We start from the raw sequence: 23,242 nt of genomic DNA, 5'->3' as shown, positions 1-23,242 counted from the left end.
CTGCAACGTTTTTTGGCTTTCAACTTTTTTTTAAGTCCTCTAACAATATCTCTTAGCATATCTCTCTTGCTTTTCTACAAATACATATATATATTAATTAGTCTTATGTGCCTGAATGCCTAGATTTTTTGAACCCAAGGGCTACATGCTATGGGCAACCTTCCAGAGGGCACATAGCAGTGGTGAGTGGGGTGAGAGGCCAAAAGTGGGCAGAGCAACAGGTGTGTGACTTTTACCTTTGTGCAGGAAGCTGCATTCCAAGTGTGCAGAAGTCAAAGGTTTCTAAATACACACACACTCCATTGCCAAATCTCTTCACTGTCACAGTTCAAGGACACATTCCAGCCAAACAAAAGCACTCAAGGAAGATGCAGAGCAGTGAAGTGGGTGGCCTGGAAAAATCTTGAGAGAACCCGAGAGGGCTGTGTTCAACCCTTGAGCATGAGGTTCCCCACTCCTAGTCTAAAATATGCCAACTGCCACACTCCAGAAATAGTGTATTCTTAGTAATATACCACCTGAACTGTACACAAATAGCCTCTTGAAATTTCCCCCAATATTTGTGGGCAGAGAAATTGTTGGTGTTGTTGTTATACCAACCTTTCCCCCTAGCTGCAGTAACTGAGATGTCACCACACTGGCTGATAATTATCCAATATGGTGATATTCAGGAAGGACCGAACTGGCAGCGCGGGGCACAGGGCACAGTAGACCATGTCACCAAAATCCTTCAGGAATTTCTCAGGAGCAGAGCTCACCATCAGCCATGGCAGTAGCACAATGACCATCTCTTTTTTATTGCTTGGTGGTTGTTGTTTGTTGCCTCCGCAAGTGACAGCAACTGCAATTGTGTTTGCAGTCTGGTCACCCTTTTGCAACCTCCATTTTGTTCTGGAGCAAGCAATGTTCTAGCAGGCAGCATGGGAAATGGTGGAGAAATTTGGAGGACCTTATGCAAAGTGACCTTTTTCTAGGGGGTGAAGAAAAAATGCCATTTTCTTTGAAAAAAGTCTCTTTGATCAACTGTGATCAGTGGTGGCTCGTGGGGGAGGGCAGAGGTGGTGATGCCTTCCTGGTGAGGGAACTGTACACCCTTGTGCAAATTAATTGAAACAAACAATGAATTTAGTCGTTTATTGTACAAAACTCACATATACATGTACAAAATTCACATATACGTACATTAGTAACAGATATGACCTCTGCTATTTTTAAGCAGCATTTGAACATGGCATGGAGTCTACTAGTTTTGAACAGTCACTGTTGATTTTCGGATCCCTGTACCACACTTGAACAGTGCTTGAATGAGCTTCTCCATAATCTACAGCACAGAGGCTACGTTTGCATATAGCCCACAAATTCTCAGTGGGATTTACGTCCGGGGAATTCCCTGGCCAATAAAGTACCTTTTTTTGCTGCTCTGTCATGAATTTCTTCACCACTTTCAGTGTGTGACAGGTGGCTAGGTCCTGCTGGAATATCCCAGTACTGTCAGGATACCTCTTTTCCAGCTCTGGAATAACTCTTTCGTGGAACCTCAGTATATTGTGGCGAGCGCATCATTCCTTCTATTGGCTGCAGGCTTCCAGCACCATAATGATCAACTGACTTTTCATGTTTGTTTTGAGTACAGGATTGCAAGATAGAAAACATGCCTTGGTTCAATTAATTTGCAGAAGAGTGTACTTGTAGGGATGGGTGGGGAATGGAGGTGAGCTTGGGGGAACTCTGGAACAGTGGCAGATGTATACTTGCAAGTCTGCTGCTACCAGACCTCACAGCCTTGCCCTGCACCATCCCTGCCCAAGGAGTGAATCACTGCCACCACTGGGAGAGTGCCACTAGCCGTCACCGGCTACTCATGTATAGGGTTGCCATATGTCCTCTTTTCCCCAGACACATTCTCTTTAAAATTTCTGTCCGGATGGATTTTTATGGTGTGCACAGAACAATTTATTAAACTGTTTAACATGTACATATGGACTCCCCTTAAGGGCAGGAGGATGCTAATTCTTGCCCTCCCAGACTCCTTCTCCAATATCTTGTAGCTGAGCCAGCATCCTTTTAGTTCAGCCACAAGAGAAGGGATTTATACACCTTTTCTTTTCATTTAAGTTCCAGAAGATCCACCTCAAAACTTTGTTAAAGTCAACATTACAGGAAAGTCCTTTTCAGTTTCTTGGGAGCCACCAGCCATTGTTACTGGAAAGTTTAGCTACAGAGTTGAATTATATGGACCACTGGGTAAGTTTGCATGAAATGTAATTTTGTTTGTCTTTCATGCTTTCTTTTGAAAGTTCTGAAAACAAAACAAACAGAAATTATGGCTATAATAATAATGCTTAATTAAATTTTTGATTGGAAATATGACTGTTTTCCATTTCCAAGGTCTGTTGGTGAAAACATTTATTTAATGTCCTCGCTTAGGTCCTTTCTCCCCTCCCCACTCCCTGGAACAGTGGATTGTGTGATAATATTGAAATAAAAAGCAGTGTGTTCTTTGTCTCTGAAAATATGTGTGGACCTGCTTCCCTGAACTTTTGCATGGTGTACCTTTCTTCAAATCCATACCTGACTAATAAAATCAAAGATATGTCTCAATATCTTTTCCATTGTTCCATTGTAAGGCTTACGGTTGCATTACTACAAGCATGGGTTAATTGATCTATCTTTCAAAAAAGAAATTTGAATTTATGCAAAACTACCTTTTATTTGATTTTGATTTTAAGTTTTTGCTAAGTCTTTTTGAAGAACTAAAATACTTTTATTTTTAAAAATTGAACTGCACTGAGTATTGTGCCAATTTAATATCCGTCCACACTGAAGACACATGCAGGTATGGTTTTGGTATGATAATCTAGTCTGTGTGGTCCAATGATATTTATATTTAGTGTTGCCCTCTTTTCATGAGAAAGCACCTGTGTGTCTAGGATACAAAAAATAACATGACGATTTCCCCTAATAATGGAGACAGCAATGTGAAAATATTGCTGTTTGATTTCTGCCTGTTGCAGTGTAAAAGCCCAAGTCTTCTGCCCATAAAAGTAACCCTATGCCTGCTTAAAAAGAAATTCCATGCTACGCCATCAGCTAAGTCCTATGGGACAAAAACACAAATGGGTCAGCAAACATGCCTTAAGGTAGGGGTAGACAACATGGCCCTCCAGATATTGGACTACAGCTCCCATCATCCCTGACCATTGACAAAATAGGCAGAAGTTGATGGAAGTTGTATTGTAACATCTGGTGGACACCAAATTATCTACTCCAATCCCAACAAGTCAATGAAAAATAGCGACTAGAAAATTTGCTGCAGGAAATAGTGAGCAGAAAGCAGCTTTTTTATTTTGGCTTAATGAACAGGGTTTATTTGCACTGCAGTTAGCTTTCAACCCAATCTCACCAGAGCTTATTAAAACAGTGCTCATTAAAACTCAGCCCATATTTGACATAAACTAGCTACTAAACATTAATTGCCTGTTGCAGTTGCTATTCAATGTAACAACAGTGACCAGGTCAGTTGAAAACGTCAGTTCTTTTATCTTTATTTGTTTTAAACTTGCTTCTTCATTTCAGGCCATATTTTGGATAATAGTACAAAAGACCTCAAGTTTACTTTTACTAATCTAATACCATTCACAACCTATGATGCTTTTGTCGCTGCTGAGACAAGTGCCGGGGTGGGGCCAAAGTCAAACCTAACTGTTTTCACTCCTGCAGGAGGTAAGTTGTATGCTTGATAAAAAACTACATCATATTATCAATATATTTTATTTTGTCTCATTCTTTGGAAAGCCAGTGTTTTTAAATGTGGTCTGTGAAAAACATGTATGAAATGTTTACTAGTGCCTCAGTAACTGTTACATACTTTCTACAATATTTTAGCATAAATAAGTATGGCTACCACAATATTTTCTGGCAGGGTGCGAGTCTCTTTAGCAGCTTCGTGACTGGCAGAAACTCTGCCTTTCCCTCTATGGGGAGAGAAGGAGGAAAGATACCGGCGGCATTTCTGCCTCTCATGCAGCTGTTAAAGGAATAAACACCCATCTCCCCCACACTCCAACAAGTAGGATAAAAGAGGGATCCATCACACATATGCGCAGAGTAGTTCTGCTGAAATACAAGAGGCTGGTTAGTATTGGCATTCTGTTGGATCTTGAAAACACACCGATTTAAACAAGCATTTTCCTGATCTCCTGACCCAAACCTCATTTTTTAATTCTTTTAATTGCCATTTTGAATGTTGGTCAATATGTACTGACTCTTTGGTACACGTTGTTATACTTGAAGCAGCTACATGTGTTTGTTCTACTAGGAATCTTGAAAAATACAAAACATAAAGCAGTTTGAGGATTATGTACAGGAGTAAATTAAATGGAAACTGACACCAGTACATAAATGGTATATTCTCTGCCTTCCCACCAATCCTTCAACAGCAACACCCCTGCTCCTTCACTTAATTACTGCTTTTGAAGTCAGGCTAGACTTTAAAAATTGCTGCCCGAAACTCCCCCACCTGTATTATCCCTTGTAGGCACCCATGTTTACATCTTACGAATGAAAATCGTCTTTCATTCATAGCAGCTGTTTGACCATTAGATGGCAGTAAGTGGTTACAGTAAATAGTAAATTGGAGTTTCATAGTTTTGCACAGTGAAGAGACCGGCTTTACTTCTACAGTTTATTTAAGGTAGCATCATTTTATACAACATTTACAATCAAGCTCTACTTTCATAGGCATAATTTCCATTAGGTCTGTTAGCGGTCCCTGAAGCTCCTTGTGGGACAGTTTCAATTGTTGCAGCCGAGGATGTGGACAGAACACTTGTGGCAGTGGCAATGAAGCCACTGTTGACTGGAGGGTCCAAACCAAATATTTGGTAGTCAGTTCTTAGACGGTAGTGCACTTATCTCAATTCAGCAGGGTGTTATGCCCTTGCCTTGAAAGAAGCAGTGATGTTGCCCCTCTTGAAGAGGTCCTTCATGGATCCAGAAGTTTTAGGAAATTACTGACCAGACTCTAATATAACTAATATGCACCGTATCTTAGTGCACTCTAGGTAAGTTGCAGGGCACTTGTGTAACTGTAGCTTTTGTCTACACAACTCTGTGCACCATTGCAGGCACACACATTCAGGGTGCCATGGTCCAGATTTAAACTCTGAAAATATTATTAGGCAGAGTTCATATTTTATTAGTCACACAATGTATTACATTTTAATATTAGACTCCAAATCCTTGCACAAATGATATTTTATGATACTTAAAAGTTTATCTGATATAACCAATTAATGATTTGATACAAACAGAATAATTAAAGTGTTTCATTTTCATTATATTCCTTATTTTCCAGTTCCAGGACCTGTATTTGATTTGCATATGGCAGAGGTATCTGCAACCTTTGTTCGAATTGGTTGGAAGAAACCACAGCAACCAAATGGAATCATCACTCAGTACAGAGTAAAAGTTTCACTTGAGGACACGGGGGAAACTCTTGAAGACACAATTCTAACAGAAAAAAATAAGGTGCTTACTGATTTGCTACTTACTGATTTTCTGTGCATTCACTTTATTATGTATAATTATTCCCAATTCTTATATAAGACTTGGAAATTAGAGTTTTAGCCAGAAACAATCACTTGTCCCGGGCGCATAAGGCACACTGCATAGCGGTGGAGATTGCCAGTGATAAATAAGACACAGGATGGGATAAATCAGGCCACACCTTTATTGATTACAGATGTAAAATGGTTTGGCAAAGGCACTGGGTAAGTCTTCGTCCTCAACCAGCTTGCCTGCTGGTTGAACCTGGGATGGGCTGGCCCCTGGACATGGTTCAAGAGTGACATTCCTGCCAGTGCCGCCTCTCAAAAGGGGTGCTATGGCCCATCGGCTTCTGTGAGGGATCCCATTCAGCAATATCCCTTCCAGGACCCTTTTAATAGGGTACCCTGATGTTAAAAGATACCACCCAATGCCTTATCCGCCAAAGTTGTGATGTTTGCTATGAGGCAGGCAAAAACCTACAGACAAGCCAATTAGTCTTCAGGAAAAAAAATCCTCACACTGGCCCCAAATACAGCTACTGGGTATTCTATAGCAATGCCTTAATCTGTCCAGTCCTCTCACGTTTGGTTTGAACCACACACATGCAAAATGCAGAAGGCGCAACAGTGTGTGATTCAGTGGTGATCGGCTCCACGTGGGCAAGAGGCTGGGCACCAGCCGCTGCACCCTTTCAACGGGGGAAGGTGATCCCAGCTACCACCAAGCTTCCACCTGCCCCCCTGGCGTTACCTGATTGGCTGGAAGAGGAGGTCTCATGCCCCTCTCCAGCTGTGCGGGACGCCTCTCTCTGTCCCCATACTTCTAGCTTGCCTGGGCAGCAAGTCCACTCACCCCTCTTGGTGTGGCGGCATTGCGGGATGGCAGAGGCTTCACTGGGGCCCTGACATGGGAACTGGAACTGCCCTTCCTGGCAGAAGCCCCCACTGCCTATCAGGAACCAGATTCTAGCCTGCATCTTGTTTTGGCAAATGGGGATGTGGGCTGTGCCAGGGGGCGAAGCTGACAGAGTGGGTAGGCTTCCGCCCCTTGTCCATTTAAGCAGCCCGCACCTGGGGCACTACCTGTTTGTTCCCTCACTGGATGTATTCTCTGCTTCCCCCTCCAAACGCTGGGGTATCCTGTTAAATGGATTTGGGGGGAGTGGCCATTTCTGTGTGCCCTGGTGGGGCCAGGGCCGAAGGCACTCCCCCAGATGGTGATCTCTGTGGAGGTCACCTTATTTGATGTAAGTCTTAGGAACTCCCGCCTGGATTGACCACACGTCACTTCCAGCTGGCGGACCAGAAGTATTTAGATTGCCCAAGCCAAACCTCTTTCATCTGTATTCAATTAAGTTGTGGCCTGTTTTGACCCCAAACCAGTCTTGTTGGTCTCTTATTTATATGGGTTGGGGTATGGGGAGCCCAACGCCTGGTCCCGCAAATGGTGGTGCAGTGAGCTGCTATTTTTCTAACTTCCTTGTTTTTCATTTTTAGGATTTTATTGAAGCTTTGGATCCAGACATTTTAAATGAGAACACAGCACCATCTTTCACGTGGAGTGAAGTGGAAACAGTCACTGGTTCATATGAAGGGTCAGCTGAGATGTTTCCAACAGTGCACAACTTTTCTCCAGTAATATTTACGAGCATGTCTGAGGATAATTTGCCTATTTTGAATAGAGCTGCAGAACTACATCCAGATTCTGGTAAGTTTCTAACTCCCCCCCCCCCATATACCTCCCTCATTGTTCAAAAGGCTGCTGTCACATATATGATCCTTAGCACAGAGACCAACCAAATTATTAATGGGTCATTTACTGAAGTCAAATTCCAGCCCCCTCCTGGAGCAAATGCGGAATGCCACACAAGCAGAGAGTACTAGCATCTTGTCACCCAGTTGACCTTCCACTGAGAGAAAGAAGATGCCAGAGTCGTTGAACAAGCTGCATAGACAATCAGTTATTTCAGTTGCCAAGGCAGGTGTGATTGGAGGAGATTAACATATCTCCATGTCCCATGTGGACGTTAATTTTTCCAGGAGCTTTTGACTGATAGGTTTTCAAATGCCACTGAGGGTAAATAGGTCAAAAAGTTACAACTCGGCTACATGGGAGCAACAAACAGGTGGAGATGACCCTGTGACACAGTGGTGTCATTAGCACACTCTCTTGCACAGCATTATCAATGAGGTATTTTTCTTGACTAAGTATGGATATTTATGACCCATTTAACAAGGGTTGGCTGGCGGATACAGGCTTAAAATACCTCTCTGAATTTTTCAAGTGAAGGCATTCAACAAGACAGAAGGCCGCATTCTGATTTTCTTTACATCCCTTTGAAAGTAAAGTGTGAATGAAGCTGGGGCTGGAAAGTTCATTTTTAGAAACAGTCATTCAGTCTTTGTATTATCATTGCTGATTTGCACTGTTCAAAAATACACTTTCCATTTTCATTATACAATAATAGGAATAACTAACTCTCTCCGTTTTTTAACCAATGGGTATACTACAAGAATGGAGACATTCCAAGGCCACAATCCTATACATATTTACCTGGGAGTAAATCTCCTCGACTTCAGTAAGACTTACTTCAGAGTAAATATACATAGCATTGTGCTATGTGACTCCCATTTTTCAGTCCGGTTCAATTCAGGATTAATTTCTAACCTCTGTCTATGACTGTACTCTATTCCATCTCTATTCCAACATTGGGTTTTACTTAATGCGGTAAATTTACTTAATTTGTGTTGGTGTTTAAGATTTAATACAATGGTAACAATAGTTTTCTTTTCCTTTATGTATATATAAAATGCACTGAAAACATTTCCTGATACCATCAACCTTTCAGCTGAGCAGCTGTCCTATCTTGTAAATGGACTCCAGCCTTTCACTAAATATGCAATTGAGGTGTCTGCTTTTACCATTATTGGAGAAGGACCACCAGCTCTTCTCATTGCTAGGACAAGTGAACAAGGTAAAAATTTACTGCTAACATAATTTCATGCTGGCAGTACTTAATTTTCTCCACACTTCTAACTCATACTAAATGGATTGTTTTTGTTCTGCAGTTCCAAGCTCAGTCGAAAATATCAATTATAAAAATATTAGTTCGTCCTCAGTTTTGCTTTATTGGGATATACCAATGAACCCCAATGGAAAGATCACACATTACACAGTCTATGCAATGGAGCTGGATACACATAGAGCTTTTCACATGACTACGTCAAATAACAGCATCTTGATTACAGGTAAGAGTAGCTTTTAAATAATTGCTGTAGTAGCTATCAAAGCTATGTTGGAATAGAATATAGATTTAATTTTTCTATACAGTGGTACCTCGGGTTACATACGCTTCAGGTTACATACGCTTCAGGTTACAGACTCCGCTAACCCAGAAATAGTACCTCGGGTTAAGAACTTTGCTTCAGGATGAGAACTAAAATTGTGCGGTGGTGGCGTGGCAGCAGCAGGAGGCTCCATTGGCTAAAGTGGTGCTTCAGGTTAAGAACAGTTTCAGGTTAAGAACGGACCTCCGCAACGAATCAAGTACGTAACCAGAGGTACCACTGTATTTCTGCATCTCTACGTATATTCAACAGGCTTTAATGAACCAAAATACTTTTAAAGAACTGACAATATTTGCAGGTACTGCTTTGCACATCTTCACCTTGAAGGAATGCTGAATAAAGGATACTTTAATCTAACTTTAGATTCTTCTACTTTTGTGGTATTTAGTAATACAAATGCTCTTAGATTGTATTTTCATTCTAGTGGTTCCCTCCTTCCCTCTCTCTCTCTCTCTCTCTCTCTCTCCCTCCCTCCCTCCCTCTCTCTCTCTCTCTCTCTCTCTCTCACACACACACACACACAATATTATCAACAACTAGTGGAAAACAGAATTTAGAAAAATAAAATCATAAAGATAATGTGGCAGAATCCAATGCCAGGTCCCCACCCCGTTCTATAGTGAATCAGAACTGTATGAATTGGTTAATTTCAATAGTGCACACCCAATATACCAGTGTCTTGTGCTTGCAATGTTTTTTCTTCTTATTCCTTCTAGGTTTGAGAAAGTATACAAATTATAAAATGAGAGTAGCGGCTTCCACAACTATAGGGGAAAGTGCTCTGTCTGAAGACAATGATATTTTTGTGAGAACACCTGAGGATGGTAAGCATATTGGTCATGCTGATTTTATAATTTTTTATGTCGTTGCTGATTAATCCATCTTGTGCCGTCTACCTAGTGGAAGTTAATAAATCTGTGTTTCTGAGGATCCCCCTGGACTTCCTTGTGTTCTTCGCTAAATTCGGTTTTTTTCCTAACTAAAACAGGACAGCAGTATTTCCTGCTTTGGTTTTACATGATAGAAATCTACTTCTAAATTAGAGAAGCACCAGCTAACTAGGTTTTGTATGGAAATGTGAAGGCTCCCCCCCAAAAAAACCTAGGAAAATTGAGGAGAGGGAGACCACCACTTCATTTTTCTGCCCCCCCGACCTTCACATCTCTAGTTCTATATTTCAGTGCCAATATGCCCAAACAGTTACATATTTAAAACAAATATAGTGTTTTTATTTTGCATTAAAATTAACTGTTAATGTTGGCAGAAATTGCATAGTTCTTTGGATATTCAAAACCTGGAAATGAGTCATTCTTTGAAAAGATTACCCTTCACAATACCTTTAAGTTACATTTTGACTCATAATTCCATGATTGATGAGAAGGTGCCTAGCTATCTTACCTATAATTGATGTTACAGTGACAGCATAACTATGGGGAGAAGAAAAATGTTTCATCGATCAGTTCCTGGTCTTACTGTAGCTTCTAGTTGTTCTTAAAGAAACTGAATTGATGTAGGCAGGTGTTTAATATGTGTATGGGGGGACGACGACTCCAAGTGACTTTCTTTTATGTTTTCTAAACTAAAGAACCAGATTCACCACCACAAGATGTTGAGATATTAGAAGTGACCGCCACAGAAATAAGTTTAAGATGGTCACCACCTGAGAAGCCTAATGGGATTATAACTCATTATGAAGTCATGTATGATGATGCTAGTGCTTTAATTCTGAGAAACACAACAGCAACAAATCTTCTTTTAAATGGCTTGAAACCATATACTCTGTACAATATTTCTGTAAGGGCATTCACCCGCCTTGGGCATGGGAATCTGTCATCTCCCCTGTTATCTGTAAGAACGGCTGATACCGGTAAGTGCAGGATTTTGGAATACTTCTTTTTATCTCTGTGGCTTCCATTTTAAGCATCATTAAACTCCAGTGGATTTTCTTGCAGATAAGCATCTTAGGGATTTGGGCATGAACCTGATATATCATGGTAGCACATGTATTCGGTTTCGCATCTGGTATATTCTAATGTAGGGGATCATACTGCTATCCATGTGCTAAGTATCAGATGGGTCAGGGGACAGGAAGAAAATATGCTTTTCTCCATCCCACCAGCCCAGAGTAACAAGCCAGATAGATGAGTGGAAGTCATAGGAAATGACAATTCCTTGAATCTTGACTGGAATTACGCTGCTAAGCATGTTAAAGAGTATTGATAACAGTTAAGGAGATACCAACAATTAATCTTCTGCCTGCAGCCAGCAAGTCTTCCCTGAAAGTTAGCCCAGGAAGAGAGGAGTGTCAGTCAAAACTGGGGGCAAACTCCTTTGCTTTTATGCAGTGGGGTTTTCTAGCACCCTGCCCTCACTACATACCCTAGTTGTCTCCCAATAGGCTTTTTTGAGAGTTGGGATACTCAAGAAAAGCTTGGGATATACCAAGTTGGACTGCCATAGTACAAGGGAAGTGGAGAAAATCAGTTGGAGACAGCTTCTGCCCAGTTGAAAAGAACTAAGCAAATACATTCATTACAAGGCAAATTAGACTAACAAGCAGTGGCGTAGCATGGGGGGTGCAGGGGGGGCCAGCCGCACCGGGCACAACATCTGGGGGTTAGGGTTAGGGGCGCAAATCCACGGGTTAGGGGGCGCAAATTACTTGCCTTGCCCCGGGTGCTGACAACCCACACTACGCCACTGCTAACAAGTGCTGATTATTAATAAAGACCTTCACACTCCTATCTGGTATAATTTGGTTTGAAATAATATACTCTGTCTGAAAAAAATCATTTCCCTACTAGTGAACTAGGAATCTAACTAGATGATAAGAGACCCCATTGCGGTGTTTTTATACTAGATTTGAAGTTGCTAAGTCTCCTTTGTAAAATTCTCCTTGCTCTTGTTTTGTTTTGTTTAAAAACTAAACTAAACTAAATCTGTACTGATAGGTCTGCAAGGATTACCAATTGGTTGGATAAAAGAGTGATGGTGGTACTTGATGACTGGGATCGTTCATGCTTGAGTTTCAGTTGCTACTTCCTCAGTCGTTATACACTTAATGATTATCTGAAATTTTAATAACTTTTCTCTGAATTCTTCCTTTTCAGTTCCCGAATTCCCACCACAAAACGTAACTTATAAGAATATCTCTTCTTCAGAGATAGAGCTATCATTTCTTCCACCATCTGTCCCGAATGGGATTATAGAGACATATACCGTATATCTCAGAGAGACTGATGGAACTGATGAAAGAACCATCAACACCACACATCTATCACTAACTATTACAGGTGACTCTAATATAGCAGCTTGTGACTTTAAAATGATAGTGTCTTCACTGTTTTATTTTGCTTAGTTCATACTGTATAGTATATATTTAATAATATTGCTTTAGAATTAGATTAACAATAAAAATGATAGATGGGGGAATATTGTGTTGGAATAAATTTATCTGTGTTTACTATTTATTTTGTTTTGCCCTAATATTGGGGTGGGATAGAATCACATAAATATAAATTTTAAATACAACAATAAAATTTGAACAGGCAAAGGCAAGTTAATTAGTAGCCTGTAAAAGGCTTGTTAAAAAACAATTCAGTACTGTTTGTGTGCCACTGCAAAACGTTCTTTGAATTTTGTGACTTTTATTTGTTGTAAAATAACAAAATAGAAATGGTTAAACCTTTATTTATTTAAGTTTTTTTCTGATTGCAAACTGAACTTTGAGGGACTTCTCTAAAATATGTGAAAGTAACAGAAAAAGCTACATATAACACACAAATATATATGTATAAATGTGTATCTAAAATTTCAAACATATACATATTATTAACAATTTATTATTTATTTAGGCTTAAAAATATATACAAGATATATTGTTGAGGTCTCTTCAAGCACTGTAAAGGGTGAAGGTCCTCGCAGTGCTCCTTTGCACATGTTGACTGATGAAGATGGTAAGCTTTCTGTCATTGTCTAATTACAGTGTTTTATGCAGTTGACATCTTTAACATCAATTGGCTAAGCAGGACGAAGGCACAGAATGTTGTATTAAAAAATCCAATTGCTGGGGGCGGGGGGACTGTCAGAATGTTTGTAGACAAACTTCTGTGTGGTATGGAAAAACAGGCAGTTTTATGTTGGCATTTGCTAATTTCAAAAAAATCTCATATAGCCAAAATTCAGTTACATAGTAAAGAAAACAGTACTATGACAAACAAACAAAAAATGTTTAGGGCGTTCTTTCTTGCAAGTACAGACTGTTCTGAACATCAGATCGCATGCACCACATATTTCTCATAGTTGTGATCATGTTTCCAATTTGCATGCATGATTACACTATGACCTGAAATTTTGGTACACTATGCTGTTTTGTGTGAGTTAAAACAAACACAATTAAATGTTAATATTTCTGTTTCTGATGAAGTGTTCCATCATCTGTTGTTGTTGCTGTTGCTGTTTTTTAACACGTACTAAAACTTAAGATAGAATAGTTAAAGACCACTGGATGAGTTGAAATAGTTCAAATCAGATCAACCTTAGTTGTTGTTACTTTATACTGAATCAGACCAATAGGTCATGAATTGACTAGGTGTTGGTCTTCTAAATCTGAGATAGAGATCTTTTCCAGTTCTATAAAACTCCTCTTTTTACAAAAAGTTTTGTTTGTAAGTTAAACACAAATAGGGCACTCATTTGTTGGAATAGGAACAGGATCACCCTTCTGTTATCTGGGCTAACCCTTCCTGTCCTCTCAAACATCTACGTGCTGAACTTGGCTATCTCTCAAGCAGGCATGGCGAAATTTGGCCCTTCAGCTGTTTGGAACTACAGTTCTTATCATCCCTGACCACTGGTCCTGTTAGCTAGAGTTCCTGCTCTAAAGGAACTCTTAGGCAGATGTTGGAGCGATGCTAATGTGATGTTGAGACTGGAACCAGCAACATGTCCCCATCCATGCATAACACATGAATAGGGCTTACAAGACCAGGACTAAATGTGTGTGTGTGTGTGTGTGTGTGTGTGTGTGTGTGTGTGTGTGTGACATGCTCTGCCACTGAGCTACACCTATCCCCCCCCCCCCATTGTTATGTCGTCTTACTGTATAGTTTTACCACTGTCTTGATCAGGCTGAGTTTTAATTATCTTGAGTCTACATAAGATATAAACCTTTGACTCTTTTGAAATTTATTGGGGTTAATAAATAAACATGCTTCGTGCTGTTAACCATCCATCAGTAAAATGCTCAGCAATTTCCCCACCCTTTGGAGATAATATAATTATTTCTAGTTCAAAGGAACTATTTTACTGTAGTTTACATGCGTTCACAGCTATAAAGTTAATATTTCTATTACAAGGAAATAATTGCAGCAATGCACTTGGAACATAGGTGAATCACAGTGACACACCCATTGCTCTGTTTTCTCATGAAATACTGTTTTCTATTGAATTGCAGAAACAGATGTCTTAACAGCACCATGCAAAATTGTCCCTTATTATCTCACTGCAAAACAAAGACAAAACACCTCAAACCAAATACCCTCCTTTAAACGCTAATTTATATGGATAAAATGCCATTTTAAGATTTTTTATTTATTTATTGCTGAAATTGTATTTAACATGATATTGTGTCCTCTCTTTAAGCTCCTAGCTCTCCTCCGCGATTGCTCACAGTAAAACAGTTGTCTGGTGTCATTGTGAAGTTGTCATGGCAACCACCATTGGAGCCAAATGGAATTATCCTCTATTACACAGTTTATGTCTGGTAAGATTTTTCTAGAGATAAATAAGAATCTGTCACCTACCAGAAATTTTAAGCTGTTTTTTAAAACTCTTTACACTTGTTGATTATTATACATTTGTTATGCATGAGTTCTGGCTCATCACTTTAAACAACTAGACCTTTATGAATTAAAGCTGAGGTTTCTGCAGCTTTTTACACATTTTGCAGGCCAGTCCTCGCTACATTCTTGAAGTAATTTTGGATGCCAGTTTTCAAAAACAAGACGTTTTTGCCATCCAAGCTGCTATACTCTGTGCAACAATAGTGCAAGTGATGGTCATACGTTGACATCAAAGGCAGCGTTACACTGAGTCAGACCAATAGTCCATATAGCCTAATAACATCTGCGTTGATTGGCAATTATGGGGGGAAAGGGTATGTGTGTTGGAGAACCAAATATCTGTATGCATTGCCATATAATCTCATAAATAGATGGCCCTTGTTTATTTGAATGTATTCCAGATTGGGACCATGGCATAGGGCAGACTTCCTCAACCTCGGCCCTCCAGATGTTTTGAGACTACAGTTCCCATCATCCCTGACCACTGGTCCTGCTAGCTAGGGATCATGGGAGTTGTAGGCCAAAAACATCTGGAGGGCCAAGGTTGAGGAAGCCTGGCATAGGGAGATTAAACCATTTCCCCTCACAGTGGTCACAATTCCGACCCTTCTCTGTCCCCGTGCAACACACATTTGCTAGCTGCCCTAAAAGGAGAATTGCCAGTGTCAAATAGCAGCCACAAAAGAAGGATGATCCACACCATATGTGTGATCAGCAGTGGCCAGAGGGATGAGGCAGTCACCCTGCTGACCCTGCTGCTTCTGTTGTTTACCTGGATAATGATAATAATAATTTTATTATTTATACCCTGCCCATCTGGCTGGGTTGCCCCAGCCACTATGTGTGGCTTCTAACACATATCGAAACTTAATAAAACATCAAACATTAAAAACCTCCCTATGAGGTATGTATAGTTATTTATCTCCTTGACATCTTATGGGAGGGCATTCCACAAGGAGCACACAACTGCCGAGAAGGCCCTTTGCCTGGTTCCCTGTAACTTCGTTTCTTTCAGTGAGGGAACCGCCAGAAGGCCCTCGACGCTGGACCTCAGTGTCTGGGCTGAACGATGGGGTTCAGCTCCTTCAGGTGTTTGGGGTGACGGCAAGGTTGGGGTTCAATGGATATTGTTGCAGGAGTTCTGGATTGGCTCCGGGGAGTTGGGAGGGGTGAGGGGTGGGGGGAGTAAAATGAACATGCTGGGCAAGGAAGTTTTTGAAGAAAAGGAAAATAGCTGTCCTTTACAGTGAGCCAAAAAGAAATGGAAATATAAACCGTGGGTTAACCTGGACTTTTCAGTAAGGTACTATAAGCCGAAAACTTTTGTTGTTGTTGTTGTTGTTGTGTAAAAGTGGTTTTCTTTAGGGAGCCTGTACTGGCAAGTGAAGCCAATGACAAGAACCAGGCAAAGGCCCACCCTCAAAGGTTTTAAACGTATAGACATGGAGTGCTGAGGAATGGTTCCCTGATCAGAAACCCTGAGTTGTCTACCCCAAGCCCTGCCCTATTTCTTCCCCCAAACATCAAGCGAAGGGGGGGTGGCTTAGAGAAACCAAGACGGGTGAGGTTTAAGCGCACAGTCTATTCCAAGCCCCGGCAGCCTTTAAAATTTTACAGGGGGCTCCCGCTTCAAGTGCTACCAATGGAAGGGATGGCAGGGTAAATTAAACCCACACTAGAAGAGTAATAAATAAATAGACGGCAGGCACAATAAACAGCAAGCACAAACACACGCTGCAAGCACGCACACACACACACACACAACTTAAAATTAGAGAGGAAGAGGAAAGGGAACCCTGAGGATCATCTAGTCCAACCCAAGCAATGCAGAAATATTCAGCTGTCCCAAACAGGGATCGAACTTGCAACCTAGGCATTGTCAGTGCCATGCTCTAACCAACTGAGCTATCCAGGCTCTCAAGGACAATGGAGAGGGAAAACGCGCCAGCACACTGGCCAACAAATTAAAATGTAAGGCAAACCCACTCAGTCACCCAGACCAGCCATGCAATTGGACAGGTAAGGGCAATAGAGGGGAAAACGTACAAGCACCCTGGCCAAAAATTAAATAAAAACGCACTGCCACCAAGGCAGAGGCAGGGTAAGGAAAGCGAGGATACGAGGAAGAAAGAAAGACGGAGCCACACTCACACTCAGACCTCGCTGGGGGCATGTGCTGGGCAAGGGAACAAGCTGCAGCTTAAGAAAGGTTAATTCGCACTCAGGCTGCACAAACAAATCAGGCACCAGGAGTGGGGGGGGAAATAGAAGGTTAAATGTAGGTTTTTACCCGGAAAAGAAGACACAGCAAGGCAAACCTGGCTGCCTGGGTTTTTAAAGTTAAAAGGCAAGCCAGGAACCAGGCAGCCTCCACACACACAGACCCCTCCCCCGACTCCAAACCTCATGGCTCTTCCCTGTGATAACTGAGATGACTCCTAGCTGATGACTTCCCGAAGAGGCGACGACGGAGAATGAGGCCGGGGAAAGGCTGTCGCTGCAGCAAAAGCTGCTGAACACGCCCCCTCAGTGGCACCTGGTTGGGTGGCCCTCCGAGGGGGCGTGAGCGCCAGCCAGGTGAGCTGAAGGCAGGGGGCTACGCCCCCTGCTAGGCGGGGCTCAGGCTCCCGACCACAACCCCTCCCCTCTCTTTCAGGGAGGAGAGTCTTTGTTGCAGGAGTTCTGGATTGGCTCCACTGCAGAGCATTCGACACAAACCTGACTTCAACCTTGACCTTCCTCAGCCTTGTCCAGGAAAGCTGCAGCAATGGCACTTTTAGGGTGGTCGCTCAGCCCTACGACAGCTATTGACTGGTGGGGGCAAAAGGTTAAATTCCCTCTCCCTTCATGACAACGGTTCCAGTCTGGATCATCACCTGCCCTCTATCTACCAGACAAAAATCAAATGGTGAACATCACTTCCTGTTCAAACTTCAGATGTCTTTGTGGACAACATCAGTGATTTATACATTTCATTTAATGCATTTAGGAATATAATTTCAAGAAGAAGCATTAATATAACAGAAACCTCATTAGACATCACGGATCTTGAAAATAAGATGGAATATAGTGTTTATGTAACAGCAAGTACCAGATTTGGAGACGGAAATATAAAGAGTGACATGATCAGCTTCATTACCTCTGAAGGAGGTAAGAGTACGTTGTTGCCATAACTTAATTTTGTAATCTGGTTGTTGCTGCTTTTCCTTTGACTTTCTTGTTGATTGTTCTTAATGACTTTTAAATCTTTTATTATTGATCACCGGGAAGACATCATTCATTGTTCAGTATACAGACAATAATGTTAAAAAATAAACATTATTGTAAGTAAACAATGAAAGGAAGTATTTGATTTACTACTGAGAATGATCCCACCAGTATGCAGTAAATAAAATCTTATGCATCCAAATCACCTATGACAAGTAAAATAACTTGGTAATAGATGCTGCATATAAATAAGTACCTTCTAAAAAGAACCTGATTCTTTCCACTCATTCATAGCATTTCAGTTCTGTTCAAGTCATGTGCATTCAGAAACTTAATTTTTATTCCAATCAAATAAAGGGACATTTTCATCATATTGTTTCTCTTCACTTGGGGGGTGATCAGTCTTTCCTCCTCTGAGTTTGCTTTCCCTTCATAAAATGAAACGGGGGTGGGGGGTGGGAAATACATGTTGACTAAAATGATGTGGCTAGGAAACTACAATTCATATTTTTTTTCAACAATGTTTAAAAATACTTTTTCTGATGTGTTCTATTTGAACCTAAGCCTTTAATATGAACCCAATTTTTACCAAATATCTGTTGGTCTTTCAGATGTGTTTCCAGATAGCATGTGTCCTGTTGGTTCTTGTCTACCACCGTTTGCCCACATTATATGTCTTATCTGGAGGATGAGACTGAATTTAAAAATTATGAATAAATTTTGCATAGTGTGAAATCTCCCCAATTTTGCAGGGCAGGAAAATCAACTGTGTTGTATTATTGATTCTTTTGTGTAGCAGTTACATGCCAAAATGGCTCGTACAAAAGGTAAACGTAAACATGTTTTTCAGCTCCAAGTGACCCTCCTAAAAATGTGTGGTATAAAAACCTTACCTCTTCATCAGTACGAATCTTCTGGGATCCTCCTCAAAAGCCCAATGGAGTTATACAGTTTTATTCGATTTACTACAAAAATGATTCAGACACTTACATGCAGGTAAATTTCAGGGTTTTTTTCTTTTCATTGAATTTCCATGGTAAAGATTGAATTAATTGTTTTGTAAATTTGTTCGTGATCACCATATGCATGAGGAGTAGCTTCATATTAATTTTAAACAGCCCTCAGAATGAGCCCATATCACAGTATGAAACAGAAACAGGCTTATGAATACACACATCATTACACATCTACCTACCCACAGTTTCACTGAAAACTGCTGAAGTTTGACTCCTTGTTTCCATGCCATTACAACACTCGTTAAACTATGGAATTTAAGGTTCACTTTCATTACCGTTTTAGTATAAGCAAAGCCCCCTCTGGTGGCTGTATGAAGAACATAGCCAAAACCTAACCTTTTGTGTGCTTAGAAATAGAAATTATATCCTTAAAAGCTTTAGTGTCATTACTGCTGTAGTGCTTGATATAGTTTCATTTGCTCAGTAAATATAGCCACTGGATGCATTTTGTTATCTAAAGGTTTACAAATATAGGTAATTTTACATAGTTTTAAATATCTTAGTTTCTTGCTTAGCTAAGACAGTACAGTAGTTTCTTGTTTAATATCAAATAAATAAATTTTAAATTTTAAAAATCCTTATCTTGGCCCTGTTTGCAACTAAAACTAAACCAATACACACTAAAACTAAACCAATGCACACAATACACCAATACACATATGTGTATGTGTACTCACAATAAAAAATCATGGCTGCTATGCTGCTCCTCACATCATCCTGCTATCGTGGTACCTGAAGCTAAATTGTGGTTTTGCTTAGCATTATATCAGAACTGAGGCTTGTAGTTTGTCTTATTCCAGGCAAACCAGGCAGTAATTTGCTCCAAGTAGTATTGCAGGAGGACCAGGGAAAAAGCAAAACTATCGTGATTTTTACAGTGAGTTTGCACATTTACACTTAACCATGATTTCACTTAGGGTTACATGGCAACTGGGTCACCGTTTACAGAGATGGTTACTAGTTTGGTTTTAATTGTGCTTTTTTGTGCAAATATTTCCCCCCTACCTCTGCTCAGAATTTTACCAGGTACGCTATTGACAGTGGTGTCGACAATGCAACTTTGTCTACGGTATTAAGCAACTTGGCGAAATGGAGCCACTACAAACTTTGGTTAAGTGCTAGCACAGCCTTTGGAAATGGAAACCAAACTAGTGAAATCATACATTTGTACACAGATCAAGACGGTATGCATTTTTTTAAAAAAAATATCTTGTAAAAAAATTATTGTGCTAAGGAAGGATTTGGCAGGATTGCAATATGGTAGTGATGGTACCACATTATGTGCCCCTTTTAAAGGCATCTATGGTACTCATACAGTGGTACCTCAGGATACAAATGCATCAGGTTACAGACTCCGCTAACCCAGAAATAGTACCTTGGGTTAAGAATTTTGCTTCAGGATGAGAACAGAAATTGCGCGGCGGCAGTGCAGCAGCAGCGGGAGGCCCCATTAGCTAAAGTGGTACCTCAGGTTAAGAACAGTTTCAGGTTAAGAACAAACCTCTAGAGCGAATTAAGTTCTTAACCCGAGGTACCACAGTATAGTTATTTCTCTGTCCCAGAATTTATGACATTCCTCCCACCAGAGATTCAACTAGATGTACTATAATCAGATTTAAGGTGTATCTCAATTCACTATTTTTAACAGACCACCTTGTTATCAGAGTCTCTTTGATTTGGACCTAACCACTGTATTCTACAGTGCACCTGTTTTAGCTAATACTAGTCTCTACCCATCTGCTCTGCAGATTTTCACAATTACATTTGTTTCTTTCTTGTCCTCCTCAGACATACAGTCTCTATGGCCCTGTTTAGACTTAAGGGGTTGCAAAGTTTTCTCATCATTATTGCTCCTAGGAGTGTAGCTTCATTCCATTTTCAGTTTCTAATAAAGCAGGTGTAGGCAGATTGCTTTTATTTATTCATAATCCCATATACAGGCTTTTAACCTTTGGGATTTATCCCTGAAATTCTATTTGACATTCTAATAATTATAATTATTAGTGGAATGCTAGAATTCAATTTTCAGTATAAGGTGTGATCTCTATCCTGGAAGCAAGTCTTACTGAAATCAGTGGACTTACTTCCATCTAAAAACGCATAAGAATCAGAGGATACAATGGCACATGCCTCACCAACCATGGTTTTGCATTTTAATTGCAATTGTGTGTGAAGGATGAAATGGTCCCTCATATACAAAGCTTCCTGACTGCTGGAAAGAGAGAAGACTAAACAAGAAACTTACTCCCAGGCATGCTGGTTTCTGTGCAAGGGGATTTGTTTTGTTTTGAATACGAGGCAGCTTTGAATAATGTTTTCCTCTGCCTTTATCATGCTTTGGCTAAGGAACTCATCCACATACACTGAATATATAGCATGTGCTTACTTTTAGAACAGAAGACTAGAGTTTTATATAGAGTTTAGAACAGAAGACTAGAGTTTATACAAGCAATTGTCTTTTCAAAAAATGAGTTAAGTATCATTAATCCGGAACATTTCAGGTTGAAACCAATGTGAATTACTTCCATCCTTAGTGCTTATGTATAGCCACATGTAAGTATAAGAGAACAGAGTGCATACACACCCTTTAACCTTTGCTTATTTGTGCTATAGTTCCAGATGGACCTGTGGAACAGCTGGCCTATCAAAACATTTCTTCCACTGCTGTAAATATAAGCTGGATGCCCCCAGCCCAACCTAATGGAATGGTCTTCTACAAGGTTTCACTGACAATGCAGGATGCTCAAATGGACCATGAGATTCTGTCACTCATTTTGAATGATACAAATGTGGTTCTTCGTAAACTGGAAAAATATACCAGTTATCTTCTAAAAATCACTCCAGCAACAGAAAACGGAGTATCTGAAATGCACACTGCTAGTCTGCACATCCGAACTGAAGAAGATGGTATGTTCCATACTTTGTTTTGTTCTTGTTCCTTAAATATTGGGTTTGTCCAGGCATGGGCAATGTGTGACTTGGAGTACTTCTGTGAGGACTATGGCCTTTCTGTGCAACACAATGTAAAGAAGCTTAAAATGTGATGGAAAACAATTTCTGCAGAATCAAAACCAAGGAAAGAGGTAAAAAGATAAGCCAACTTCAAAGCTGTTGTGATGTTAAAGTCTCATAACCAGGATTTTTCAAGGCATGGGTACAATTTTGCATGTCTAAAATATCCATTCAGTGTAAGGTTATAGGAAAAACAAAGCACTGCACACCCAGTTTTTGTAAAAGTGTGTAAATTAAGCTTGGATTTCTGTGTGGAAGTAAGTGGCATGGGCTTACTTCAGAACAGATGGGTCTGCATGCTAATTTGCAAGTTAGCTTATGGTGCTGTATCCTGTAATGTTGCCCTGTGGTGTTTGCCAAGATGTCCAGCCTCTGTTTAGCAAAATCTTAGTTTTTTAAAAAAATCACTGTAATATTGTCTCATGAAATTATTTTAATCACTTTAAACTGAATTAATTATAGGTGGTTAAGAAAAGAATGGGCATGCCATTACTGTTATCTAATGTGTGCTGCAATTCTGCATTTAGATAATGAAAGAAAAAGTGTGTGTGTGTGTGTGTGTGTGTGTGTGTGTGTGTAGATGCTTATTAGAGATTTCAGCAGTTTAATATTTTCCCCTTTATCTATTGATGCAGTTCCAGAATCTGCACCAATTATGACATCTTATAAAAACCTTTCGTCTACCTCAGTGATGTTATCCTGGGATCCTCCAGCCCGGGCAAATGGCATCATAATAAGCTATGTCTTAAAGCTGCATGGACTAGATCGAAATGATTCTTTCACTACTTCCAATAACTCAGTTGTCTTAGAAGATCTTTCACCATTTGTACTCTATAGTTTTTATGTATCTGCAAGAACTAGAAAAGGGCTCGGCCCATCCATTGTTTTGATGTTCTTCACAGATGAGTCTGGTGAGTAATAAGTTTAGATCATTAGATACAAACTGAGTTGAATGTTAATATTTTTTTACTTTAGACAAGGTTTTGTTATCTTAATATTTGTTGTCCATGCAGTGTAGAACACTTATTGAAGTAGGGTCTTCTTCTGAACATACAGTGAGGGGAGAAAGTATTTGATCCCTGTTAAATTTGCCCGTTTTCCCTCTGATGAAGAAATGACCAGTCCATAATTTTAATGGTAGGTTTATTGTAGCTGTGCGAGACAGAATAACAACAGGAAAAACCCCAGCTTTAAACTCTTGAGGCTTTCAATCCATGGAATCTCCAAGTAGGGATAGCAGTCTGAAACCCCAGAGATCTGTTGGGAT

The 23,242-nt window shown here is 40.2% G+C and overlaps 1 protein-coding gene across 3 annotated transcripts in view; it reads left to right on the top strand.

The window, feature by feature from the left end:
• PTPRQ (protein tyrosine phosphatase receptor type Q) overlaps window positions 1-23,242 on the top strand; it is a 106,531-nt gene that overhangs the window by 30,462 nt on the left and 52,827 nt on the right. For all 3 annotated transcript variants that reach the window (XM_081211176.1, XM_081211175.1, XM_081211174.1), the window contains exons 25-40: window positions 2,116-2,244; window positions 3,577-3,723; window positions 5,357-5,529; window positions 7,047-7,257; window positions 8,399-8,524; window positions 8,619-8,798; window positions 9,614-9,721; window positions 10,483-10,764; window positions 12,008-12,190; window positions 12,752-12,853; window positions 14,541-14,661; window positions 17,730-17,890; window positions 18,798-18,943; window positions 19,979-20,147; window positions 21,577-21,870; window positions 22,611-22,886. In XM_081211176.1, coding sequence (XP_081067302.1) covers window positions 2,116-2,244; window positions 3,577-3,723; window positions 5,357-5,529; window positions 7,047-7,257; window positions 8,399-8,524; window positions 8,619-8,798; window positions 9,614-9,721; window positions 10,483-10,764; window positions 12,008-12,190; window positions 12,752-12,853; window positions 14,541-14,661; window positions 17,730-17,890; window positions 18,798-18,943; window positions 19,979-20,147; window positions 21,577-21,870; window positions 22,611-22,886 — 2,808 coding nt within the window. The remainder of the gene's footprint in view (window positions 1-2,115; window positions 2,245-3,576; window positions 3,724-5,356; window positions 5,530-7,046; window positions 7,258-8,398; window positions 8,525-8,618; window positions 8,799-9,613; window positions 9,722-10,482; window positions 10,765-12,007; window positions 12,191-12,751; window positions 12,854-14,540; window positions 14,662-17,729; window positions 17,891-18,797; window positions 18,944-19,978; window positions 20,148-21,576; window positions 21,871-22,610; window positions 22,887-23,242) is intronic.

Source organism: Podarcis bocagei (assembly GCF_964188305.1).
Source record: "Podarcis bocagei genome assembly, chromosome: 10".
In the NCBI taxonomy this organism is placed as follows: domain Eukaryota; kingdom Metazoa; phylum Chordata; class Lepidosauria; order Squamata; family Lacertidae; genus Podarcis; species Podarcis bocagei.
The sequence above is the reverse complement of the archived record's forward strand: the minus strand, read 5'-3'. Positions and strand labels throughout refer to the sequence as shown.